This window comes from Fistularia commersonii, chromosome 15 (genome assembly GCF_037954325.1).
Source record: "Fistularia commersonii isolate RoL2024-O1a breed Wild chromosome 15, RoL_Fcom_v1.0, whole genome shotgun sequence".
Lineage (NCBI taxonomy): Eukaryota > Metazoa > Chordata > Actinopteri > Syngnathiformes > Fistulariidae > Fistularia > Fistularia commersonii.
Window position 1 is genome coordinate 12,417,176 of NC_141298.1, and position 25,855 is coordinate 12,443,030.

General features: G+C 52.9%; 3 protein-coding genes and 1 long non-coding RNA gene across 5 annotated transcripts; 1 reads left to right on the top strand and 3 right to left on the bottom strand.

The window, feature by feature from the left end:
- Positions 1–2,694: 2,694 nt before the first annotated feature.
- Positions 2,695–8,660, bottom strand: nufip2 (nuclear FMR1 interacting protein 2). The gene is made up of 4 exons (XM_086160734.1): positions 8,441–8,660; positions 5,813–7,264; positions 5,705–5,737; positions 2,695–5,321 (listed from the first exon to the last, which is right to left on the bottom strand). Exons 1-4 carry the CDS (start codon positions 8,586–8,588, stop codon positions 5,269–5,271), a joined length of 1,686 nt encoding a protein of 561 aa, XP_086016860.1. The 5' UTR covers positions 8,589–8,660; the 3' UTR covers positions 2,695–5,268.
- On the top strand, positions 7,273–11,385 carry LOC147226547 (uncharacterized). The gene is made up of 2 exons (XR_015107205.1): positions 7,273–7,921; positions 10,656–11,385. It is a non-coding gene; the product is annotated as an uncharacterized LOC147226547 (long non-coding RNA).
- glra4b (glycine receptor, alpha 4b) lies at positions 11,334–18,290 on the bottom strand. The gene is made up of 11 exons (XM_086160735.1): positions 17,691–18,290; positions 17,374–17,453; positions 17,152–17,273; positions 16,900–16,967; positions 14,924–15,147; positions 14,692–14,774; positions 14,395–14,532; positions 14,112–14,326; positions 12,893–13,051; positions 11,941–12,033; positions 11,334–11,864 (listed from the first exon to the last, which is right to left on the bottom strand). The coding sequence occupies exons 2-11, from the start codon at positions 17,430–17,432 to the stop codon at positions 11,601–11,603; spliced, it is 1,425 nt and encodes a 474-aa protein (XP_086016861.1). The 5' UTR covers positions 17,433–17,453; positions 17,691–18,290; the 3' UTR covers positions 11,334–11,600.
- A 466-nt stretch (positions 18,291–18,756) lies between these two features.
- Positions 18,757–24,857, bottom strand: aifm1 (apoptosis inducing factor mitochondrion associated 1). 2 transcript variants are annotated; one of them, XM_086160738.1, is made up of 20 exons: positions 24,615–24,857; positions 23,764–23,900; positions 23,579–23,660; positions 23,133–23,237; positions 22,958–23,011; positions 22,780–22,881; positions 22,487–22,699; positions 22,256–22,359; positions 22,055–22,185; positions 21,892–21,982; positions 21,741–21,825; positions 21,591–21,667; positions 21,408–21,516; positions 21,221–21,328; positions 20,484–20,572; positions 20,265–20,405; positions 20,038–20,180; positions 19,404–19,528; positions 19,124–19,323; positions 18,757–19,047 (listed from the first exon to the last, which is right to left on the bottom strand). In XM_086160738.1, exons 1-20 carry the CDS (start codon positions 24,706–24,708, stop codon positions 18,976–18,978), a joined length of 2,262 nt encoding a protein of 753 aa, XP_086016864.1. In that variant the 5' UTR covers positions 24,709–24,857; the 3' UTR covers positions 18,757–18,975. The 2 variants fall into 2 exon arrangements, with proteins under 2 accessions (XP_086016864.1, XP_086016862.1); XM_086160736.1 differs by having other exon boundaries at positions 22,958–23,014.
- Between the last annotated feature and the right edge of the window lie 998 nt (positions 24,858–25,855).

Genomic DNA, 25,855 nt, shown 5'->3' on the forward strand with positions numbered 1-25,855 from the left:
AGTCAACCTTCTCCATCTAACCCTATTCTCTGTATCTTCCTCTCTCACACCAGCTACCTTCATATCCTCTCTCACTACGTCCATAAATCTTCTCTTTGGTCTTCCTCGAGACCTCTTGCCTGGCAGCTCCATTTCCAGCATCCGTCTACCAGTATATTCACTATCTCTTCTCTGTACATGACCGAACCATCTCAGTCTGGCTTCTCTGACCTTCTCTCCAAAACATCGAACATGTGCCGTCCCTCTGATAGACTCATTCCTGATCCTATCCATCCTGGTCACTCCCAAAGAGAACCTCAACATCTTCATCTCTGCAACCTCTAGTTCTGTCTGCTGTCTTTTGGTCATTGTAACAGTTTCTAGTCCATACATCATCGCTGGTCTCACCACAGTCTTGTACACCTTTCCTTTTATTCTGGCCGATAGTCTTCTATCACATAGTACCCCTGACACTTTTCTCCACCCATTCCAACCTGCTTGGACCCGTCTCTTCACCTCTTTTACGCACTCTCCGTTGCTCTGGACTGTTGACCCTAAGTACCTGAAATCCTCCAGCTTCTTGATCTCCACTCCCTGTAGCCTCACCGCTCCACCCGAGTTCCTCTCGTTCACACACATATATTCTGTCTTGCTGCAACTAACTTTCATTCCTCTCCTTTCCAGAGCATACCTCCACCTCTCTAGATTTTCCTCTACCTGTTGTCTGCTCTCACTACAGATCACAATGTCATCCGCAAACATCATGGTCCATGGGGATTCCTGTCTAACCTCATCTGTCAGCCTATCCATCACCATTGCGAACAAGAAGGGGCTCAGAGCTGATCCCTGATGGAGTCCCACCTCCACCTTGAACTTCTCGGTTACCCCTACAGCACACCGTACCAGTGTCTCACAGCTGGCATACATGTCCTGCACCAGTCTAACATACTTCTCTGCCACTCCAGACTTCCTCATACAATACCAGAGCTCCTCTCTTGGCACCCTGTCATATGCTTTTTCTAGGTCTACGAAAACGCAATGCAGCTCCCTCTGGCCTTCTCTGTACTTTTCTATTAGCATTCTCAACGCAAATACTGCATCTGTAGTACTCTTCCTAGGCATGAAGCCATACTGCTGTTCACAAATGCTGACTTCTGCTCTCAGTCTAGTTTCCACTACTCTTTCCCATAACTTCATTGTATGGCTCATCGACTTTATCCCTCTGTAGTTGCCACAATTCTGCACATCCCCTTTATTCTTAAAAATAGGCACCATCACACTTTGTCTCCATTCTTCAGGCATCTTCTCACTCTCTAAGATCCTGTTGAATAATCTAGTCAGAAAATCTACGGCTGCCTCTCCTAGACACTTCCACACCTCCACAGGTATATCATCAGGACCAACTGCTTTTCCACTCTTCATCCTCTTCAATGCCTTCCTCACTTCACTTTTACTAATTTTTGCTACTTTGTGGTCTACAATAGTCACCTCTTCTACCCTTGCCTCTCTTTCATTTTCCACATTCATCAGTTCTTCAAAGTACTCTTTCCATCTTCCCATCACTCTTCTAGCATCTGTCAATACATTTCCCTCTCTGTTCTTTATCACCCGGACCTGTTGTACATCCTTTCCATCTTTATCTCTCTGTTTCGCCAACCTGTATAGATCATTCTCACCCTCCTTACTATCCAACCGAGCATACAAGTCATCATAAGCCCTTTGTTTTGCCTTTGCTACCTCTATCTTTACCTTTCGCCGCACCTCCCTGAACTCCTGTCTGTTCTCTTCAGTCCTCTCAGTATCCCACTTCTTCTGTGTATAGTGTGTGTGTGTGTGTGTGTGTATATATATATATGTATATATATGTTTATATGTATATATATATATATATATATATATACAAATGGACATAGACTATATACACCAAGAAATTTACCTAAAATAATTCCCTCATTCAACATTTGATGAATGAGGAAAATCTGAAAACCTTAAAAAAAAATGAAATATATATATTTATATATAAATATGGTTTAAATATTTATAAGAAACATAGGAAATTTGTGTGTATGTATGTTTGTGTATATATGAATATATATATATATATATACAGGCACATATGTATACATATACATTATATTGTATTATATTTCATATTTTCTTTTTAGTGAGGTATTGAGACAGGATATGAAGGTAGTTGGTGTGAGAGAGGAGGATACAGAGAATAGGGTTAGATGGAGAAAGTTGATTCGCTGTGGCGACCCCTGAAGGGAATAGTCGAAAGAAGAAGACATTTCATGTTCTATCTTTATATACAGAGTTGATGTTTCATTTTATGTTAAATCCCACTTTGTTAAATCCCATCTACTGATCATTTTTCTATGATTATGCATAGAATTGTATACATTTATATATTTAATAAATAATATATGTATTGGTAAATAGTGACATATTTATCCAAATGATTTTTTGTATATATTTATTACATTAGTTTACAAATGTATTTTTTATAATTCATTTTATTTATATATTTAAAGTTTTCATATTTTAACTATATTCTATTAGTTATTATTGATTACGGTTCATGCACGAGCCCCCAAATCCCTCTGGAAAAAATGTGTTCGCCAGAGAATAAACAGCAAGGAACCAGCAGCCTGAAGAACCAACCACTGGAGACCAGTGACCCCCCTGGACAAAGAAGGACAAAGGTCTAGTGGTGAAGATAAAACCTGCAGCTTTAATGAAGGTCTGGTGGAGACGGTGGAGCCATCAGGAGGTCATGCTGTAGAAAAGGTCCAACACCTTCAGTCAAACAGGAAGAATTAAATAAACCGATTGCTGAGAGGCGGGAGGGCGGGGGGATTTCAGTCCTCCAGAATCCAGCCATGAACTTCTAAACTCGAGGAGTCTCCAGGCGTGGCCTCGATGGGCAGGGCCGGGACAGAGTCTGGGGCCGTACGCCGCCTGTTAAACACCATTTGATTGACAGTTCGACACACAAGCAGCACTTCGGCTTTTTTTTTTTTTCTCTTTTTTTTAAGCTTGTCTCCTGGAGAACTTGTGCAGAACTCCTCTTGCAGAGCAGGCCGCAGGTCCTCTCCACAGCGACGGGGCGTCGGGGGGCCCTGATGGGGGTCTGGACGGCTCAGCACCGTCTCAACAAACTGGTTAAAATAAATTAAATACAGATTCTGTAGTGGTGGGGGATCTGGGGGGGGGGGGGGCTGGGGGGTCCAGGGGGGTCCAAGGGGCTCCACGATGACCCAGAGTCTGAACACCTGGGGATTAGGGTTCCTTCAGGTTCTGGATCCACTCTCAGAAAGAGTTCATTTCCTATGCCGGGGAACCCCAAGGTACCCCGAGGATTCTTCGTGTGGAACCGGAGCAGAGGTGGCACAGGACATTGATTATCACAACCGAACGGCAGAGAAACATTCGCTCACTTTCAGACAGGCACCTGGACATGGGACAGGAAGGGGCGGGGCTAAGACAGGAAGTTGCATATAATAACAGGAACAAGTCACCATTCACAAAGCAAGCAGCATCCCAGGGGGTGGACCACCTGCTGGGGGGAGGGGGGGTCTCCTCAGGACCACTGATGGTTCCAGCCGGTCCTGTGGTCCTGTTCTTCCACCACCTGGTTTTTGGTTTCAGGCTCCGACCCCTCAGCTGGGATGCAGACCACAGTTGCTCTAAGTGCTTGAATGGGGGGGGGATCTTCTCATTTGTCCACCCTCTTTATAAAAACTAAACATCTGGAGGACAGAAGGTGAAACTCCCCGGTCTGGATCAACATTGTCAGCCCCCCCAACACACACATACAGACACACACACACACACACACGCACGCACATTTGCAGAAAGGGGGGGTGCAATCCCTACATGACAGCTCTTCTCCAGCAGGGAGCAGCACCTGCTGATAATCCCACAAAATAAAAAAGCGTCCCCTTGGGTGTGCAGGGCCTTGGTCCCCCCAGGAGGCCCTGAGGACACAGGTCAAGCGAAGCACCATCTGGAGACGCTTCAGTGTGAAGCTTCATCAGACAGGAAACAGGAAACAGCAATGTGCTTGTTTACATCGAAATAAAGGGGCGGTCAGGGCGTCGGGGTGTCGGGGGGTGGGGGGGGTCCCGTGACCAGTGATTGCTCCCCCCACCCTGAGTCCCCCCTTCACTCCAACTCTAGAACAGTCAACTCCGATTGCAGGTTCCCAGTGAAGGACGTGGGCGGGGCGAGGCAGGGGAGGGGCGGGGCTTTTGGCAAATCAATAATCAACATATTCATGGCTTTATCAACACTACCTGAGAAACCTTTAAGAATTCTGCCTTAGATGCCCCTCACTGGTTGAGAAACAGCCCAGAACCCCACCTCTCACTGCAGACACACACGGAAAGTGCTACAAGTCCACGCCTGGACCTTCGCCCCGGGAGGAGCGGCAGCCAGGGCTCCGCCGGACCTCCCACCGCACCAGAACATCCACGCAGGGAGGGGAGGTCCACCGGAGGAGCGGGGCCCGGGGCCCGGGTCCCGCCGTTATTGCACCGACTCACTGGAAACGGACCGGGTGAGCTCCTCCGACGCGGGGTCCGACAGCTCCCTCCTGATTGGCCGTCTCCATGCCAACATCAGCACCGGGGCCAGGGCGGCACCGTGGTGACCTGATCTGGACACGCATCTGTGGGCCACTGGGGCTAGGGGCGTGGCTTCCAGGGCCGTGGCTTCCCCGGGGAGGGCAGTGACCACCTGGACTGCACAGGTGAGACAGGATGGCAGCTCAGCTTTGTCTCTGAAGGAGGGGTCTCCAGACCACCCGCACCAGATGAAGAGTAGGACACCTGCTCCGAGGTGAGCTTCTCCTTCACACGGGTATATGTGTGTGTCTGTGTGTGTGTGTGTGTGTGTGACAGACATATCTACAACGGGCCAATCACGTTAGGGGGTTGAGGAGCCCCATGTCAAGATAAAGGCGTAGCAGGAGAGGTGGTCCAGACCTTCTCCTGCAGAGGTTCTGTTCAACATTTGGAGACTGCTTCTCCATCCTCCACTGTATGTGTGTGTGTGTGTGTGTGTGTGTGTGTGTGTGTGTGTGTGTGTGTGTGTGTGTGTGTGTGTGTGTGTGTGTGTGTGTGTGTGTGTGAGACGCCCCTCCACGAGTCTGTAGCGCCGCCCGTAATGTGTCCATCACACCAAACCACCCAGAGTTTTCACAGTTGTCTCTTCAGCGTCCAGCGGACATGGACTTCCTGGGGGTGAGGGGGGTCCCAGAGGCTCCGCCCCCCTGCCCGGGTCCCGTCACTGCTCGGGTCCATCCTTGGCCTCGTCATAAACCACCACTCTATTTGGATCTGCAGCAGAACCACACACACACACACACACCGTCAGATAGTCTCACCTGGAAGAACCTATCACAGTTCAGAACTGTAATTACTGTTTAATTACAGCATAGGAAGCCAATTATCTCTCCATTGTAAAGGTAACTATTCTCTTCCTCCCACTGACCTTGTTACCAGCTTGTCTTGTTGACGCTTAACATCTTAACTGATTAGTCATGAATAAACCCGTCGGCATGACAACGCCATTCCAGCAATATCTCTAACATCTCTAATCAGAACTCAGGGATGCTGCAGTTCTGGGGCCAGGCCCTACGCACACACACACGCACACACACACGCACGCACACACACACACACACACACACACACACACGCGCACACACACTGGGACTCACCTTGTTTTTGCAGGGTGAAAATGTATTCCATCTCTGTCAAAGAAAGAGAAGACAGGTTAGCATCCTGCGGGGTCACACAGCAGCCCCGGGGGTCGAGGTGGGGGTTACCTTTAGTGTGATAGGAGACAGCAGCCTGGACGTCGAAAGACCCGCGGCTACACATCGGGGCCCAGTCCTTGGAGAGCAGGGGGGGCTCCTGGGAGCCGAACAGCACGGGGGCCGAGTTTTGGGGGGCCGCTCCGGGGCCGGGACCGGGTCTAGCACCGGGGGCGGGGGAACACGGGCCCCGGCTCTCCTTGCCGACACCACAAGTCCTGTCGGCGTCCTGAGCGTCCGGGCCTGGCCCCGAGGGAGAGGGGTTGCGGGGGGCCGCCTCGGCAGCCGGGGCCCCCTCCGCCTCGGCCCCCGGCCCGGGCTCATTGATGAAGGACAGCCCCCACTGGTTGTGGAAGATGTCTCCCAGGGCCCGGCAGGCCGAGGGGGGGGCCGGGTCCGGGCGGGCGCTGGGGAGCACGCCTTGCATATTTAAAGGGTAGATGAACAGAGTGCACTTCCGGAGCTCGGGGGGTTCAGTGCCCAGGGGCCCGGGGGCGGGGCCACGGTCGCCGTCCAGGGATGCTACATTCTGGCCGCCTGGCGCCAGCGGGCCGGCACTAGCGGCGGGGGCGAAGAAAGTGGGTGGCGGCCCCCCGCCCCCCGGCACCGGGCCGTTGGTAAAGCTAGCTGAGGTGATGGTTTTCATGGCGGACATGGGGACCTGCGAGAGGCGGACGGGAGGCGGGGCCTCTGCCAGGGGCGCCGCCTTGGTGAGGTTCTCTTTGACTTTACTTGCATAACTGATCTTGGGGACGATCTTGGCGCTGCTGTTGTCCACGGGGAACACAGGGGGGGGCTTGAGCAGCATCCAGGAGTCCTCCCTGGAGGGGGAGGAGGGTTTGGCCCGCTGGCGCTCCTCCACCTTCTTCCCGCCACCCGCCATAGCCGCCCTCCCCTCACAGTTTTTCCTAGCGCATTCAGCCGGGGGAGCCTCGGGGGCGGCGCCGCGCCTCGTCGCTGGAGCCACCTCCACCTTGTGGGCGAGCCGGGTGGACGGCGCCCTCTCGGCCGGGTCGGGGGGGGGAGGGCCGGGCTCCAGCGGCCCCTCCCTCTCCCTCGGGCCCTCACCGTTCTTCGTCTCGGGGCACCGGGCACGGCGTCTCTTCGGGGTGGAGGCCCCACCCTCCGAACCGCTGCCCTCGTCCCGGCCGCAGTAGCCGTTAGTGATCACACCGCAGTGGACGCCGTTCTGTAGCAGCACAGCCTCCTTCCTGTCTGGAGGCGGAGCCTCTAGGTGGTTCAGGTCAGGGTTCTTCTCCTTGTCCTGTTTAAGGTCCATGTTCCTCTTACTGCCGCCAGCCCGAGGGGCACCGGCATGCATCTTGGCCGCTGCCTTCTGCTTCAGGGCGCCGCCGCCGATGTGTCTGTTCCCATTGCTGGCAGGGGGGTGAGGCTTGCTGAGCAGCTCACACAGGTGGGGGGACTTCTCGCTGTCCTCCTCGCCGCCGTTCACTTTCCTGCTTCCTGCAGAGACAAACACCCAGTCAGAGTTGGTGCCAACTTCCTGTTCACTCTCACATCAACACGTTTTATTCTGATACTCTGATACTGACTTCCTGTTAGCCTCAAATCACGCCCCCAAGGGTCAGGGGTCAGATCACACCCTGAGTGGAAAGGGTTCATACCATCTGACAGGAAGTGGGGTTCTCTGGACTTCCTGTCCCCTTCCCCTCCCCCGGACCGTCATCTGACATGTTCTGGGTCAGAACCTTCTGCATGTTTACCTGCTGTGTGAGGTCACGTGGTGGGACTCTGACCCCTCCCCCGCAGGTGGGGGGGGGGGGGGGTCACTGACATGCGTGTCATAGGTGGGGGTGGAACCGCGCTCAGGGCGGCCTGAGACGGGCCTCCTCGCCGGGTCCACCTCCACCTGCCCCCCGACACCACCCGGCTCCTCCACCCGCCCGGCCCTGGGGGGGCAACGCACTCCAAACTGCCCAGGTGAGAGTAGCATTAGCCGTCGGTGCTAATCTAACATGGCCGACAGGAAGTGGCGAGTCAGAACATTCCAGAGGAGCCGGCTCGGTCTCCACCACGAGCCGCGGCCAGCCGGGGGACACCGACGCCGGCGGGGAGTGACAGCCGGAGCCACGACGGCTCCCGGGAAGCCGACAATGCCGGGTAAGATGACTGTTAGCCGCACCGGAGGAGAAACGAGTGGCGAACCCGGCGCACAAGGTCAATCCCCGATGTGTCAAAACCACCACCGGCGGCAACTGTCACGCAATGGCAGCTAGCTGCCGAGCTAACCGGGCGTCGTGGGTTGGGGCGGTCCTCAAGAAAGGAACCGACGCGGTGACCGTTGCCTCACCGGGCGCGGAAAGCCCCTCCGGTTCACGGCGAGTTGTCGGGATTCGTTAGAGCACCCCGTCGGCAGCCCGTTAGCACACAATCGCCGCTGGCAGCGACAACTAGCTGCTAGCTCGCCGGCTCGCTGACATTAGCTGACTAAGGCTAGCTGGCGATAGCCGGCTAGGCTAGCTGGTGGCTAGCTGCCGTAGCTGACAGCCTGACTGCACTGGCTGACTGAAGCTAGCTGGCGTTAGCTGATTGCGGCTAGCTGGGCTTAGCTGACTGAGGCTAGCTGGCTTTAGCTGACAGACAGGCTGGCGCTAGCTCCCCTCTCCCCGGCGGCCCGACCTGTTTTCTTCGCGTACGCTTCCGGATGCTGGCGCTGGAAGTGGCCCTGATCATGTCGGACACAGGCGGCGTGCGGCGCGGAGCTCCGGTCGTCCCCGCGGTGCTGGTGTCGTCTGTCCTGAGCCCGGTCCTTGGGCTGATCCTCCATTGAAAGCCGAGTGTCGGACTCGCTCGCCCACCGCTGGCTCGCCGGGCTCAGTCCGCAGCGGTCCAATCACCGGCGGGCTCCGGCGGAAGCGGCTGGCGCGCGGCTGCCGACGTCAGCGGCCAACGTCTAAAAATGGTTGTGTTTTGGTGGTCGCGCGCGCCGCCGCACGCCGCCGTGCACGTACGCGGGCGCCTCTCACGCGCTCGCCTCCGGTACGTGTGTGTGTGTGTGTGTGTGTGTGTGTGTGTGTGTGTGTGTGTGTGTGTGTGGAGGGGGTTTACCGGGGAGCGAAGTTTCGGGAGGGGAGTCATATGACCGGACGCGCTGCCACGTCTCCAACCCGGTGAGGCGGAGGGGACCGGCGGACGCGCGGGGCACCGGGTCGATCCCCGCCGGTTCCGGTCCGACTGTCGGCTGCTTCTATCAGATGTATAAAAGTGATCCTAAATAGTGAATAACCAGAATCTTAAACCATAAGAAAAAAAAAATCTCACCCACTTACTGTAAATCGTAATAATTTATCTGTATATATTTTATTTTATTTCTCCTTTACTTAACCAGGAAAGTCACATTGAGATTAAAAACCTCTTTTTCAAGGGAGTCCTGGCCAAGAGGCAGCAAAAGAATACAATTACATTTAAAATGACATTAAAATGCCATACAAACCATATAAAACAGTTACAAATCTGTAGAGCCGTCTCAAGTGCTCTCAACCTGGACTTAAAGCGGCTCAGTGAAACAAGTTCCGTGAGTTTCCAGTCCTTTTGCAACATGTTCCATGTAGTGGGGGCAGAATAGACAAAAGCCTTTTTTCCCAGTTCCGTGCGGACAAATGGAACAGAAAGAAACAGCTGACCATTAGAACGTAAACCATAAGAATCAACACTTCTCTGTGTGATTGCGTTACAAATGTAAGAGGGCAACAGTCCCAGCATAGCCTTATAGCCTTGTATATGTTCATAACTATGCAATATTTCATTCATAACAGCTGCATGTGCTATATTTTTTCATACTCTTGTGCACTCCTTATCTTTCACCTGGTACTTAAGACCTTAAGACACTTTATAGTCTTGACTTGTTACTTAGACACTTTATAGTTTTATTTGTATTTCTTATTCTCCCCCCTTATACTGTTTATACAATTTCCTACTATTATTTATTATTGTTATATTTTACTTGAAACTCTGGCACAACAATTTCCTTCGGGATAAATAAGTTGTTCTTATTCTTAATCTTATTATAAACAAATATGAACTCATTATAAATGGATAAGAAACTAATCATAAACGGAGAATTAAATGATTATATACTCATAGTGTCCTAAAGCTAATAATAAACTGATAATCAACTCCCAATAGTCACAATAAACTAGTTAAAAGTTATTGTAAACTTTACACGCTCATTATAAACTTTATATGCATATAAATTAATATATACTGAGGGCTAATTTTGTTTTTAATTATTTGAAGAGTTGTTTTATTTTATTTTAATAATTTAAGTATAAACTGGTAATTAACTTAAAACAAATCAATATTTATCTATTATAAATTGTATTTAACTCATGATACATTAATAATAAGTTGATTATAAATTAATTATGATTTTAAGCTAAAAAATTACCTGGTGACAAACCAAACATAAATTAATGATAAACTAATTTATAATAAGATATAAACTTACATGATGTTTTCATCACCTGGTGGTTCGAAAGTGCTTTACGCTGGATCACATACACATTCACTCGTTGGGTGTGTTGTCCAAGGGCACTTGGTAATGCAGACGGGAATGGGTGGGAATCAAACCGGCAACCTCCAGACCGGAGGAACTCCTGCCTCTGAATAGTCTATAAACTGATAATAAATCAGCGATCGTAATGATTCCAGACCTTCTGAATGAACCTCTGGATGTTCTTGTCATCCCTGTGTGTGTGTGTGTGTGTGTGTGTGTGTGTGTGTGTGTGTGTGTATGTGTGTGTGTGTGTGTATGTATGTGTGTGTGTGTGTGTGTGTGTGTGTGTGTGTGTGTGTGTGTGTGTGTGTCTCATTACTCTGGTCTGGTTCTCCACAGGAGGAAGGAGGGGCAGCGCCCTCCGGTGGGTGGAGGTGGCAGCTGCAAAGACAGGAGGACAATGTCCGGTGAAGAACATCGAGGTCTGGTGATGGATTGGAGGTGGGCCTTGGTTGCTGAGCTCCTGCCTGCATCTCAGGAGCACTTCCTCACGTTTGCCTGCAGACACCTGGGCAGGATGAGGCTCTTCCTTTGAAAGGCTCTACAGTTTCTCTGCTTCCTGTGAGGTAATGGGAGCATCTCCTGGTCGATGGACTTTCTTTTGAAAGGAGTCACCCAGTGTTGGAGACCCTCAGTTCCATCCACCTCACAGATTGAACCAAAGACCAGGCAGAAGAAGCTTTTACTAGTAAACATGTCATTCATGAAACATCTTGCAATATTGAAATTTTATTGCAGAAAAAAAAAAAATCAATGGTTTAAACCACTGAGAAATTATTTCTTAATAATTATAATATTCAAAAAAAATATCAATTATAAATTCCATTTATTTTTTTATTATAATGAATTATTATTGCTAATATTTTTATCGTGATAAAAGCAGATTCCCCTGTCAAGTGACATCAAGTACACAACTTCAATTGAACACACACACACACACACGTGATTTCATTACAGAGGGGAAAAGTTATGAATTGACTTTACATATTTGTGAGGGGGGTCACCTGTCCATCACAGGGCCAACTCATGTTCATGCTTGAATTAATCATTAAAATTAGATTTTCTGCAGTTTGGTATCAAATATATGAAATATAACTCCGTGGTGAATCATCACACACACATGTGCAGATGACAGAGCGCTTTCCTTTGGAGGATTGCCACCTTTGGAGGTCTCAGTGACTCCACCTTGTGGTGGAGGTGAGCGGCGGCGCCTGGAGGTCAGGCAGGTTCCTGTGGGTTCCTGTGGTTCTGGCCGGGGTGTGCGGCACCCCCTCAGTTCGCGGGTCACAGCGAGGCCTGGACGTCCTCATGCCTCAGCACCTTGTAGGTGAGCCAGTAGAGAACGTTGAAGACCAGGAAGCTCATGGGGAACACGGCCCTGGAGATGGTGTCGATCCTCTTGGCTCGGTCCACGAAGCGCCGGCGGATGTCGTAGAAGCCGAGGCCCGGAGGCAGGTCGGCGAACACCGGCGTGGCGTCCATCTCGGCGGCTGACAGCCCCAGACCGTACGTCTGGAAGAGCAGACCCTGGTGGGTCAGCTCCTCCTCCTGGAAGGCAGGAGGACCACATCAGCGTGGAGGTGGGTGGAGGGTGCAGGGCAGGAAGCGGGCGGAGGTCACCTACCCGGGCGCAGACGCTGCAGCGCTGGGTGACGCCACCGGGGGGCGCCGTGACGCCTGGCGAGCTGTTCCCCTTCATCTTCAGGTCTCCAGCCACCTGTGAGCAGAACATACAGGGAGAACATCCGCTTAAACGCTAGAACAATTTTAAATTGTTGATGAGACCAGAAGTTGAGGTGGAACAGCGAACATAACACTGAGAGGAGATACATTCTGGAGGTCCTGTAGAGCCTGGGTGGACACCGGGTGGAGGAGTTGTGGAGGCTGTCCAGACGTGACGTGGACATCTGGTGAAGATGGTGCGTACATGGACGTTGTGTGAAGGTAATGGTGACGTTGGGTGGAGGTGGTGTGGACCTTGGTTGGACGTTGTTTGGAGGTTTTGTTAACGTTGACTAAACGTTAAGTGGACGTCCATGTATGGACATCTGGATGTTGGGTGGACATTGGGTGGAGGTCTTCCATCTGTCAGATAACAGCCTGCTATCGGCATCAGCAGGTCGCCATTGACATCACAACCTTCATCCAACCAAACACCAGCATCTGGACCACGTTGGCTTCCATCTGGTCGTAGATACCAACTGACCAGGTCCTTCACCGATAAACTATCGATCAGAGAAACTGAGATAGCAGGTGGAGAAGGTAAACCAGGTCACGGGTGTCGGAAGGAGAGGAGGAAGCAGAGGCAGATGTTTCCTCCTAATGACTCCTGGGCTGCTGGGGTGCAGCACAAATATTTACCTCCTCCTCCACCACCCTCACCCCTTCCCTCCTCCACCATCCTCAGACTCCTCCTCTCCTGCTGAGGAGAAGCTGGTCTGCGTTGGAAGGAGGTGACTTGATGCTAATCATAGGTCAGCGGTGTTCCTCTGGTTCCTCTGCAGGCCAAGCAGGAGGGTAGAGGTGGAGGTGGGGGTGGTGGTGGTGGTAGTGGAGTAGAAGGGGAGGCCACTCACCGATCTCTGCCGCTGCTGCTCCTTCAGCTTCCTCCTCAGCCTGAAGAACTCCTTGTGCTGCCGCGAGACAAAGTTCACCGCTGCGTATTCCAGGAGGGCGGCGAAGACAAACAGCAGGCACACGGCCATCCAGATGTCGATGGCCTTCACGTAGGACACCTGGGGGTCGGAGGAGGTACTTCTTCAAACAAAGAACATCATAAGTGCACGAAGACGTGTAAAAATACTTAGTATTCTTGATATGTAACCCTTTAAATATTAACCCTTTCCTGTTTCCTGGGACCTCTGGCTCTGACACGGTTCCTTCAGGTCACCTGACTCCTTGCAACCAGACTGCCAATCATCTACCTCCATCCAACCCTCTCCTTTCACACCATCTACCTTCCTGTCCTCTTCCCCTCCATCCATAAACCCCCTCTCTGGTCTTCCTCTGGACCTCCTCTAACCTCAGCATCCTTCTACCAAGATCTTCTCCATCCCTCCTCTCACCATGTCCAAACCATCTCAGCATGACTTTATCTCCAGAGCATCTACCATGTGCTGTCCCTCTGATGGTCTCATTCCTGATCCTCTCCATCCTCCTCACTCCCAAAGAGGAGCCTCCACATCTTCATCTCTGCTGCCTCAATCTCCACCTCCTGGCTTCTCCTCAGTGTCTCAAAGCCAGACACCATGGTTGCTCTCACCTCCACCTTCTCCACCTTTCCTTCTGGTTAATGGTTTTTTTATCACCCCTGACACTTTTCTCCACCCACTCCAACCTGGTTGCCTTGTTTCTCCACCTCTTCTCCGCCCTCTGTTGAACCTCTGTACTCAAACTCCTCCACCTTCTTCATCTGCGCCCCTCGGAGCCTCACTATTCCCCGTGGGTCCCTCTCATTCACACACAGCTCACATTCATTCCTTTCCTTTTCAGAGCATACCTTCACCTCTGAAGGTGTTCCTTTGTCTGCTTCCTGCTCTCGCAACAGGTCACTATTGGAGTTTGATCTGCAAACATCTGCGACACCACCTTAAACTTCTCTGCAGCACACCTCTTTTTGGACCCACAGCAGCCAAGACAACACCAGTACCCTGTAGGTTATCACCTCCACTGGCGGTCGTTGCTAGCCCGTCCGCTATGGAGGTTGTAGGTTCCATTCCCTTGTCAAGTGGTGGCACAGATTTCAGGAGCCATTAACACGGTCATAGCACAGCAATCATCTGAGGAGAGTCCCACCTTGGGCAGGGAGGCCCGAGACCCCGAGCTCTGCGTGGTCATGGTGAGCACTGTGGTGATGCCCAGACCAACTCGGGCCGGTGCGGCGTCCATGTTGATCCAGAAGGAGACCCAGGACAGGATGACGGTCAGCAGGCTGGGGATGTACATCTGGATCAGGTAGTAGCCCATCTGACGCTCCAGGTAGAACTTCACCTCGATGCAGGTGAATTTACCTGGACAGAGCAGAGGGGCGTCCCAGGTCTTGTTGGGGGGGGGTCAATGGGGTCGGCGACAGCCTTACCTGTGTTGTAGTGCTTGGTGCAGTAGCCCAGACCCTGCTCCTCCTTCAGGACGAACTGAGGGAGTACTAGGTCGTCGGCCACCTGGACGGCGCCCACGTCCAGCCACTGGAAGATCAGGTCGTTCATGGTGTAGCCAACTAGAAGAACCCAGGACAGAAAGGCCCGCTGCCGTCATGCCGCTCTCTCGAGAACCTTCACATCTCATTTGTTTATCATTCTACAAGGACAATAGTGGGTTCTCCGGGGTTCTGTGTTTACACTAAGTGAAGTTCCTCATGATGCTCTGATGGACTCACAGCTCTCCAGCTGCATGATGCAGGTCTGGCTGTCCATGGGGAAGTTCTTCAGGTCCATGGGGCAAGACAGGGTCAGCGTCAGCCTGGGGGGGGTTCAGAGGACACACATCAACATCATCTAGACCAGGTGACAGCCATCTGGTCACTTAAGGGCGGGTCAGGTGACCAGGTGACCCTTGTAACACCACTAAATGAACATCCTATGCACCGAAGGGTGTCTGGAGGTGGTCACCTGATGCTGTATAGAACGTTCCCGTTCTGGAAGATTCTCAGCAGCTTGTTGTCCGTGGTGACCTCGTGGAAATTAGCCCCTTTCTCGTTGGCAAAGAACAAGTCCGGCTTCCAGATGGAGTCCAACATGGACGGGTCCAAGTCCAGAGAGTCGTCGGGGTACTCTTTGTAGGCCAGGCGCGGGTCGTTCCACTGCTGCCGCAGGAAGACATTCAGCCGGTAGTCCTGCCGTCATATGACACCGTAGGTTATATTGACGGGTGGGACAGCTGGCCAGGGGCGGAGATCAGGGATAGGTAAGGTAAGATAGGGTAAGACGAGGTAAGGTAAAGTAAGAGTAGCTAAGCAAAGGCAAGGTAAGGTAAGGTACAGTAAGGTTGGGTAAGGTAACAAGGCAGGCAAGGTAAGGTAAGGTTAAGCAAGGCAAGGCAGGGTGAGGTAAAGTAAGAGTAGCTAAGCAAAGGCAAGGTAAGGTAAGGTACAGCACGGTTTGGTAAGGTAACAAGGCAGGCAAGGTAAGGTAAGGTTAAGCAAGGCAAGGTAGGGGAAGGTACAGGAAGACTAGTGAGCCCAAAGCAAGGCAAGATAGGGCAAGGTACGCTGAGCTAAGGTAGGGTAAGATAAGGTAAGGTAAGGTACAGTAAGACTAGCAAAGCCAAGGCAAGGTGATACTAGGTAAGGTATGGTTAGGTTATTTGTAATAAAAACAAAGTTGAGGTATGTTAAAATAAGACTAGATAAGGGCGATCCATGTCTCCCCAGACGCAGCAGCAAAGTGACATGATGCCTCAGAGATGAAGACCAGTGACAGACTCAGATTCAGCTGTATGGAGACCATTGTCTGCAGGACGCTCATAAGACAGAGCAGGTGGCTGTCACGTGACCTTCTGTCCCAGGAGGATGTGATCAGAAGAACCAGGTTTATGCTTCAGCTGAGGGGGGGGATGGAAGCTGCCTGAGGGTGTTGAGGCTGGAAGCTGCCTGAGGGGGTGGGGGGTGGAGGCTGACAGGCGAGGAATGTCCGACTGACAGAACAGTTACCGGGATGAAAGTTTCATGTTGCCTCTTTTTAGGCTCTTTGGAAAATTCATGAGCCTCTTTAAAGCCCTCAAATCACAGCGTCTGTCAGGCTGCAGGGGGTGGAACCACTGGAACCCACGGAACCTCACAAATAACACTGCTTGACAGCAGGCAGAAAGACGGGGACAGATCCGGGTCAACTGGTTGGTCAGCTGTCAATCAAGGGGGGGGCTAACCCGCATGGGGCAACTGTCAATCATCCAACCGTTCACCCTCTAACTCACACCCACGGACACTTGAGAGTCTTCAGTGAACCAATGACTGACCTTTGGGAGGAAGACGGAGAACCTGGAGAACCCAGGTGGGAAGACATGGAGAGAACCCAGGCAGGAGAAGTTATCCATCTAAAGTTCACATCTAAAGTACCCACCTTGGCTACCCATCTGAGGTAGCCACCTGAGTTGCATATTTAAAGTACCCACCAAAGGTACCATCTGAGGTACCCACCTAAGGTACCCATCAAAGTTACCCATCTGAGCTTCCCATCTAAGGTTCATATCTAAAGTACCCATCAAAGGTACCCATCTGAGATTCTGTTAACGAAGAACTCTGAGGGTCGAACCAATCAAACGGACCCGTTTTTCGTGATGTAAAATGAAAATGACAGTACACCCATCAGGTGCAAATACTTCAAAATTCGAACCATAGTACATAGGTACGTAGTATTTGGGTACTTTCTCAATAGGTCACTGACCCTGTTTCTGCTCAACAGGCTACAGTGTAACAACTGTGTAATAACACTTAAACACACTAGTAACATTGTAAATACAGTGTAACAACATTGTAATTACATTGTAACAATGTTGTGATTACAGTGTTACACCAATGTAACAACATTGTTATAATAACAGTGTAGCAGTGACTTAAAGGTCTTTCCATCTGAGGTGTGTATCTCACCATGGTGGTTTCAGTGATGGAGCCAAAGCTGTTGATGAAGATGTTGCAGGTGACATTCACCGGAGGACCTAATGACCACACACACACACACACACACACAGAGATGATGATGAGCCTTCTTTTGCTGCAGGTGGAACCCCCGGTCGAACCCGTGTGTTTGTTCCGCCTGTCAATCAACGGATGTCATCCGTCCCACTGATTTATTGATCTTCTCAGGCCGCCATTGGTCACCCATCTGACCCCCCGCCTCACCTTTGAAGTCGGGCCGGATGCGAGCATCGTACCCAGAAGTGCGGCCCATCAGCTTGTCCAGGAAGTCTGACGGCGAGGGGGGTCTGGCGCCGGGGGGCTTGGCATCTTTGCAGACGGCCGACCTGGAGGGGGGGGTTACAAGCAGGGTCCGTCACACACACACACACACACACACACACACACATGCACTCTTAAGTTTCTGCACCCCTCAACGGGCGGTACCTTCCTCTCAGGGAGACGCCGGCGGCGGCGAAGAGGAGCCACAGGACGCGCAGCTGCATCTCCTGCTGCTGGAGACACCTCTGGAGGAGAAGGAGAGCAGGTCAGCTGCTGAGGAGCCCCCCTCCCCCCCGTAGGTGTCAAAAGGGAAGCGGCTTCTCCATAATTCACAATCCAGGGAGGTTGTTTCTCCTGCTTCTCCTGGTTGTTGGAGGTTCCTTCTCCATCCGCTCCACCCAGCCAAGGGTTAAAGAGACAGGAGCAGCTCCATCCCTCCGTCCCATCACTGGAGCTGGTTTTGAGGGCTGAGCTTCTCTCACCTGCTGGATGGGAGCCCGTGAAGAAGAGGAGATGATCCCAGAAGGCAAAAGGTCTGGTGGACCCCGGTGACCCAGAGGAACCGGAGAGGACCTCCCGTCAGCAGAGACCACGGCCGACGTTCCAGGGAACCCGGACGACAGAACCTCCTAGATCACAGAACATCTCAGCCTAAAGACCCTCTGAAAATTAGATCTCAGATTACAGAACCTCCCGGACGACAAGACCTCCCTGTGGAAACTGCCAGATTAGACAACCTCCTGGAGCAGAACCTCTCAAGAGTGAGACCTGGTGAAAGTGGACCGACTCTTCAGGAGATTCTGGAAAGCGGAGGCTCGTGTTTGTGCCTCTTTTCCGAGGAGGAGGAGGAGGAGGAGGAAGAGGAGGAGGAGGGGGCAGTTAAATCATGTAAAATTAATATGACAGGAAGAGACGAGCCGTTATGGCTGCACATGTTTGCCCCCCCTCCTCTTCCTCCTCTTCCTCCCCCCTCGCTCCAGAGCCTGGGGTGTCAGGAAGGATCAGGGAGGCGCAGACAGGAAACGTGGAGGCGTCGCTGATAACGAGCAGCGCCGACCGCAAAACACACCATCTTTCTGCCTCTTTGAGCATCTGCACCCCCTGGAGGAGGGAGAAGAGGAGGAGGAGGAGGAGGAGGAGGAGGACATACATCAGCTGCTGCAGAGCATCCCGGCATCTTCCTCCTCCTCCTCCTCACACTTGTCCTGTCCTCCTGCTCTTCTTCCTCTCACTCCTGCTCCATCCTTTTCTTAGGTTCTTCTCATCGTCCTTCATCCAGCAATAAACCTCCTCTGGCCTCCTCCTCCTCAAACCTTCTATTCTCAGAAGCTCCTCTGGTGAGGAAGATGGCTCAGAGGACTCCATCAACCCCTTTGGATCGAGTTTGGATCCTTAAAAACCCTGACATTTATTGAAAGATGTGGATTTCCTGGAAAACCAAAGAGCCCCCTTGGACTCCAGGTGACATGGAGAGGCTACTTCCTGTTTCTGAAGCTTCTCAACGTACAGGCTGGAGGCCGGATCCCGTCAGGAAGCAGACAGAACCAGTCCACTTTAAAAATAGCTTTTATTGCAGCGCGAGCGGCCGCCATCGCAGGAGGGAAACGTTGGACCATGATTTAAAAAAAAAAAAAAAAAACACACCAGGGGGTGAAGGTGGTGGGGGGGGGGACCCGACCGTCGGGCCACACAAACAAAAAAAAAAAGGCGCAGCGGAGAAACATTTGGTGGCATCCTTCTGGAAGGTTCCACGTCCTCCATGAGGCCCTAGTCCTCGTGGATGTTGAAAAGCTTGGCCACCTCGTTCAGATCGGCGTGCTCCTCGCCGTCTTTGATGATCTGAAGGCAACAGGAAGCGGGTTAAGATCTGCTGCCGAAGGCGGCGGTGGGACCGGATGCTCTCGGGCGCGCTCACCTTGCGGGCAACAGGCATCCTGTTGAAGACGTTCCACAGGATGATGCCCACCACCACCTTGTCCCGCAGGTAGAAGATTACGCCTTTGCCGTAGTCTTCATTGCGCTGCGGCGGCGGCGGCGGCGGCAGGGCAGGCGACGGCGGGGCCACGGGGCTGCTGGCCGCCTCCTCCGGCTCGCTCTCCGAGCGAATCCCCGTTCCTGTGGGGAAGAAGGCGTTCAGGGGTTCAGGCGGCGGCGGGGGGGCGTGACCTTGGTGGCGGGAGTTGCGTCCCACTCACCTGACTTCTCAGCGGCAGCTTTGGGCGTGTCCTTGGCGGTGGCTTTGGCGAAGACGCCAACCGTCGGCAGGCTGCTGTCCACAATCCCGATGGCCTCGTAGCCCACGTCCGGTCCAAGGTCACTCCTTCAAAACCAGGAGGTTAACTAGAGACAAGCTAACTGATGCTAGCTGCTTACGCATGCAAAAAGCTAATATAAATGTATACATATATGACACATGCATATACACACATAGATTATAAATGTGTGGGTGTGTAACATATACACATGTATAAATGCATATATGACACATGCACTCACACACACACACGCATAAATATCTAAACACACACATTCATAAATGCATATACGTCCGCACATGCTCATGCGTGAGTGCACAGACGGGGTGTTTCCTGGACCCCCCCCCCCCCCGAGTCTATTCCACAGTAATATGTGTGTCACTGTTCCGGTGTGTGTGTGTGTGTGCGCTGTCGGGCCGATCATGCATGATCTCCTGGAGCTGAGTGGAGTGGATGTGAGTCACGAGCAGGACGGGAATCTGCCGCCCCACTTATCAAATCAGCAGCTCTTCTCCGCCGGCCACCCATTCTCCCCCCTCCCCTCTGCCGGCCCGCGGGCTGAGATGTCACCCACCAGAACATGGACTGATGCCAGTAGGGTTTGCTGGCCCCGGTCATGTTCTCGCCGGCCAGGCGCCCGCTCACCACCGCGTGGTCGTGGTGCTCCACCCGCCGGCGACCGAGCCTGATATCGAAGAAGCAGGCGGCGTCCCCGGCCTGAGGAGACGAGAACACGGCATCTTGGTTTAGCGACTGAGTGCTCTGCCGGGGGAGAACTCCTTCAGATGGATATGAACCTACCACCCAGATGTTGGACCTGGCCTGCAGCTCCGCGTTGACCCTGTACCCTCCAAAGTCCGAGTCCACCTCCAGAGCCGCCGACTTGGCCAGGTCCACGTTGGGCTCCAGGCCGACGGCGGCAACGATGTGATCTGTTTTGACCTGCGGTGAGGAGGAGGAGGTGGTGAGGGGGAGGATCTTTATCGTCAGGGCCGACAGCCTGAGGAGCTCTGGACTCACCACCCGACCGTCTTTCAGTCGGATCTCCAGGCGGTCGTCCTTGTAGCTCACAGACCGGACCAAAGCCTCAGGCAGCACCTTCACGCCCTCTGGAGGAGAAACACAAACACGCACATTTGTTAGCCGTTTTAGCACCCGAGTCCAAGTTAGCGCTCGTTAGCTTTGACTTTCATCTGTTGGCTGTTTTAAGCCCCAGAGTCCTGGATTAGCTACTTTTGGATATATTGTTCATTTGTTAGTTGTTAGCTGTTAGTTGTAGTACCAGGTTAGCTCCTGTAAGCCATGTTTATCATCTGTTAGCTGTTAGCTGTTGTTAGTACCTGAGTCTGGGGTTAGCTCATCACATAATGTTCATCAGCTGGCTGCCGGGAGTCACTGACCCCAGCGCTGAAACCTAGTAGCATCTCATACTTTTGCAACAGGTTTGATAGAACAGTTTGATTATATAGTTTACAGTGACTCTGTGTTGGCATTAGCTAATAACTTGTTAGCATCATATTAGCATAATCTGTAAAACACATTCAAGTGGTTGCTAGAAATTACACCACAGTGTTGGACCAATATGGATTGTTTATTTGCAACCGCTAACAATGTTTTAGATGCCATTAACACGACTCGGTTAGTATCTGTTCGCCATCTAACAACTATCATTAGTGGCAGAATAAACCTAGCTTAGCAGTTACCGGGCATTAGCCCCCATTGGCCTAACAGAGGAGACGTAGCAGCACCGGACAAACCTTTCCTGACTTTCTCCGTGGTCCAGTTACTGAGGTACTCAGGTAGAACCTTCCCCATGTTCCCCTTCTCGGGGAACATCTGGATCACCTCCAGCCCGGAGTCCTGAGCTGCAGGGGGAGGAGAAGATGAGCCACCGGGGACGGTTCTGAAGTCCACGTTGGACCTTCTGAGGCACAGAGAACTCACATCTGCGGCCCAGAGCGCAGGCTAGCTCGCTGCCCAGGAACCCGCCCCCGACCACCGTGACGGACTGGACTGCTCGGGACACTGTGTCCAGGGCCTTGAAGTCCTCAATCTGTTGGGGGGAGCGGAGGAACATTCAGACCTCTGAACATTCAGATGCCCTGGTGATGGTGGCAGCTCACTGACCTTACGGAACAGGGTGGTCCTCTTCATCACCTCCTCCCCGGCCCGTTCGATCACCTGCAGGTTCCTGGGGACGCCTCCTGGAGATGCAAACAGAAGGTCCGCTCATCCGGGTTGTGGCGGCGAAGGTGGCGGAGCTGGGGAGGACCTCACCTGTAGCGATCAGACACTTGTCGTAGGAGATCTCTGTGTCGTCGTCCAGCTTCACCTTGTTCCCCCTCACGTCCATGTGGACCACCTGCGAATCGGTCCGGTTAGCATCGCCAGCTAATGAGCTAGCATGCGGCGGACACGGCACACCAACCTTCTTCCCGGTGAGGACGGCCACGCCCCCGTTCTCGGCGGCGCTCAGCTCCTCTGGACGGATGTAGAAGGACGGAGGCTGGAAGTAGATGCTGCGGGTGAAGACCGGCCGGTTAGAAGGAGGACACCAGGAGGAGAATGGAGGAGGTGGGCGGAGGTCCTACCTCCTCTCCTTGCCGTTCCACTGCTTGAAACGCAGCGATTCAGTGACCCCGGGGTCGTCGGAGAACCACAGCTCCTTGGAGAGCGGCGGCCTCATGTAGGGCAGGTCCGCCTCCTCCGTCACGATAAGCACCTGGAGGGGGGCGGGATTAGACGGGCGTGCTCCCATTGGACGGTGGGGAAGGGGGCGGGGCCGCACTCACCCTGGCTCCGGGGTCCCGCGCCCGGATCGACCGCGCCGCGGCGAACGACGCTGTGCCTCCGCCAATCAGGAGGTAGGGGGCGTGGCCGGGAAACAGCGCCCCAGCTGGAGGGACGGACAGAAAGGTGGAGGGAGAGAGCGAGACAGACAGTTTCAGGCTTCTCAATGAAGAAGAAGCTGGTACGTAATGGGTTAAAGGTTGAACGTCTGATGAAGGTGAAGATGTCCTCACCGCTCTCTGCTGCAGCCACAGGTTCTGCAGCCACAGGTTCTGCAGGCTGAGGTTCTGCAGGTTCTTCCACTGCAGGTTCTGCTGCCGGAGGTTGAGGTTCTACAGAGGCTGGTTCTGCAGGTTCTTCCACTGCAGGTTCTGCTGTTTCAGGCTGAGGTTCTGCAGGAGCGGGTTCTGCAGGTGCAGGCTCTGTGGGTTCTTCCACTACAGGTTCTGACAGAGCCACCAGAAGGTCACACTTCCACCCACACCAGAGTCTGGTGGGGAGAACATGAATCCCAACCCCTGCTCACCTTTGTCCACAGCTGGAGGAGGTTCTGCTGGCTCAGCTGCAGGAGGCTCAGGTTCTGCTGGCTCAGCTGCAGGAGGCTCAGGTTCTGCTGAGGGTTCTGGTTCTGGGGGTCAGAGCTACAGTTCAAGAGGTTCTTTAGCCTGGAGCAGAAGGTCCAGGATACCAGAAAATAGCCTCACCTGCTTCTACTGGAGGAGCTGCAGGTTCTGGTGCAGGTTCTACCACAGGTTCTTCTGCTGCGGAGATGATTGCGCATAAACAAAACAGGGAATGTTCTCTGATTGGATTCTAAGAGTTCTAGGTTCTGAGGACACAGATGCAATATCTGCAGCGCCACAGAACAAGCGGTACCACCTGGAGGCTGCTCAGATGTTCCACTGGAGGCAGGACCTTCAGCATCAGGGCTGGCCTGGTCCACTGTGGCTGCAGGTTCTGGTTCTGGCTCTGACTTTGAAATGGCTGAGAGACACAGATCAAGATGTGGACATTGAAGGTCCTCAAGTTCTCCATTTGTAAACAAGATCTGTGAAAGCGACAGGAATGTTTCCCTGGAGAACACAAGATACTCTGCAAGAAATTTCCAGGACCCCCCCGAACCAGGAAGCAGCCAGATACTACCTGGTTGCCATCTTCTGCCCTCAGTCTACCATGCTATGGTTCCAAATAACTAGAACCCCAGAACCTTCTGGTTTCTCCTTGGAGATCCCATGATCTAATCTCTTTTCTGTCCTAGACTTCACGTTCTGCGTGGGTTCTCCAGCAATCCCTGCTGAGGAGAAGAACTGTGGAACCCGACTCACCCGCGGTCCTCTGGGAGCGAAAGGCGATGGCGGCCATGCGGTCGTCATACCTCTGCTGGTCCCCGGTGACCGTCCGGTAGGCCTGGAGACGAGGGTGATTGACAGGTCGTCAGCCAAGCGCAGCACATCAGGACCACTGGTTTAAAGGATGAAGGTCCAGGACCCGAAACCAGAACCGCACTCACGTAAACTCCCGTTCCTAGGCAGGCGGCGCCGACCAGGACCACGTAGAGGGTGTTCTCACCTCTGCCGCCGCCACCCGCCGGCGCCGTGGACATGTGACAGGCGGGGGGGTGGGACGCCGTCCTGCCATTGGTCAAACCTGGACAGAGAGAAGGTCCACAGAGTCTGCAAGCTGGAACTGGAACTCTCTCTGGTGGCCAGTGGCGGCACTACAACAGCTTCAGCAGTGACGTTCAACTTCTGAGTGTGTGTGGTGTAGCTGTGTGTGTGTTGGGGGGGGGGGGCAATCACAGGTGACACTGACAGAGGGGCGGGGCTTAACCTGGGCAGGTTAGCAGTCAATCATCCAAACATTAACCTTTTCAGTCATAACCATGGACAATTTAGTCTTCATTATTTTTAGCCTGAAGATGGAGAACCTGGAGAGAACCCTGGCAGGACACTGACCCTAAGAACAGAACTGATCCTGGGTCTAGAACCAGATCTTTCAGCTGTCCATCTGAGGTGTCTCCAAGGTTCTCCTGTCCAAACATACAAGCCTGGAGGCTCCGGTGCCCTGGCCGAGGGCATCCCAGCATGCAGAAGCGTACTGGGAAGTGAATCCAGTGTTTCCTCAGCATCTGGAGGACCTCCGCGCTTCTTCTCCGCTCTCCGCGGGGGGGCGTGGCTTTGGTTTGATTGACAGCCCGTGCCCACTCGCCGCCTGTCAGTCATCCAGCGGCTAAATGGCCCCGTTTAGCTCCGTCCCCGGTAAGGAGGGGAAGGTCAGAGCCGCCAGCGGGCTCGCCGCGGTGGGCCGACAGAAGGTCCGAGTCCGCGGGTCGAATCGGCGGCGGTGACCGGGAACTCTTACCTGTCCTCCGGGCGCCCTGCCGGCACACCGACGAGGAAGAAGGAGACCTAGCAAGCGGCGCGAGTTTCCTCCAGACAGTTCGACATGTTAGCATAGCGGCTCCGATGCGCTGCGCCGACCCCGCCGGGGGACAGCAGCTCGGTTCTTCGCGGACGTGGACGTCAACCGGGCCCCGACACGAGTACCGGACGGCGGCGCGGAGCTCCACAAGGCCAGGCGCAGGTCACCCGGTCCCGGGGAGTCATGGGTAATCCCTGAGACTTTCTGCGCGCAAGATGGCGGAAGGGCAGGAAATGCGGTAGGCTTACGCCGCCTCAACAAAGATGGCGGCTCCGAACGGCCACCTTTACTCTTTCCACACGAAGTCACATTCTAGATCCTCCTCGTCGTAATAGTTATTGTCCCCGGTGTTAACCGGATCCTGAGCTTCGTAAATACGAAGATTATTTCAATTGAAATAGAAACCGGGCGCCTTTATGTGCTGTTACAGAAAAAAGCGGTGATTGACCACTCTTTTCTTTAAGAGTCTCTGGTGACTGAGGTCTGCTTTGTGGAAGGAGGAAGAGGCTGAAAGGACAACGCTCCCTGATTGGCCCGGAGTTTTGGTTTCACCCCTGCTTGTAGCCAATCACAGAGCCGGTCTGCTCTTGTTGACAGTTATTCAAATGACCGGCGCCTCCTATAGGCCACACCGAGAACTACAACAACTTTAACCGTAATTGGCCAGAACCCAGGACTTTGGATCAGAGAAGATGCAGTCAGTCCTCTCTGGTCTTCCTCCAGACCTCCTGGGTTGCAGCTCCAACCTCAGCATCCTTCTGCCTCCTGTCTCCTTCTCAGTGTCTCCAAACCAGACACCACGGCTGCTCTCACCTTCTTCCCCTTTCCTTTCCTTCTGGCTGACTTTTCTCCGCTCATTCCAATTTGCTTGCACACGTTCCTCCACTTCTTCTCTACCCTCTCCATTACTCTGGACTTTGACCCCGAGTACTTAAACTCCTCCACCTTATGCTCCACTCCCTGCGGCCTCACTGTTCCACTTGGGTTCCTCTTATTCTGTCTTTCTACAGCTAACCTTCATTCCTCTACTTTGTCTACCACAACGACTACTACTGACATTAATATGACTACTACTGACACTGATATGACTAGTACTGATACCACTTTGCTGCAGAAGGACCAATTTCCCTTCAGTAAATGTGTGATCAGTAGTTGTATGCCTCTACAGAATCTGTGAATTT

Excerpts from the sequence above, each read along its gene's own strand:
- nufip2 (XM_086160734.1), bottom strand. The coding sequence starts at position 8,588 with ATGGAGGATCAGCCCAAGGACCGGGCTCAGGACAGACGACACCAGCAC. Across the intron at positions 7,265-8,440 it reads AGCGTACGCGAAGAAAACAG|GAAGCAGGAAAGTGAACGGC; the intron begins GTCGGGCCGCCG and ends TTGTCTCTGCAG. Across the intron at positions 5,322-5,704 it reads TTTCACCCTGCAAAAACAAG|ATCCAAATAGAGTGGTGGTT; the intron begins GTGAGTCCCAGT and ends GTTCTGCTGCAG.
- glra4b (XM_086160735.1), bottom strand. The coding sequence starts at position 17,432 with ATGCAGCTGCGCGTCCTGTGGCTCCTCTTCGCCGCCGCCGGCGTCTCC. Across the intron at positions 14,327-14,394 it reads CACCAAGCACTACAACACAG|GTAAATTCACCTGCATCGAG; the intron begins GTAAGGCTGTCG and ends TGCTCTGTCCAG. Across the intron at positions 13,052-14,111 it reads CTCGGGCCTCCCTGCCCAAG|GTGTCCTACGTGAAGGCCAT; the intron begins GTGGGACTCTCC and ends TCCGACCCCCAG.
- aifm1 (XM_086160736.1), bottom strand. The coding sequence starts at position 24,708 with ATGCTAACATGTCGAACTGTCTGGAGGAAACTCGCGCCGCTTGCTAGG. Across the intron at positions 23,238-23,578 it reads TCGCTCCCAGAGGACCGCGG|CCATTTCAAAGTCAGAGCCA; the intron begins GTGAGTCGGGTT and ends TGTGTCTCTCAG. Across the intron at positions 21,983-22,054 it reads TGGAACGGCAAGGAGAGGAG|CATCTACTTCCAGCCTCCGT; the intron begins GTAGGACCTCCG and ends CTTCACCCGCAG.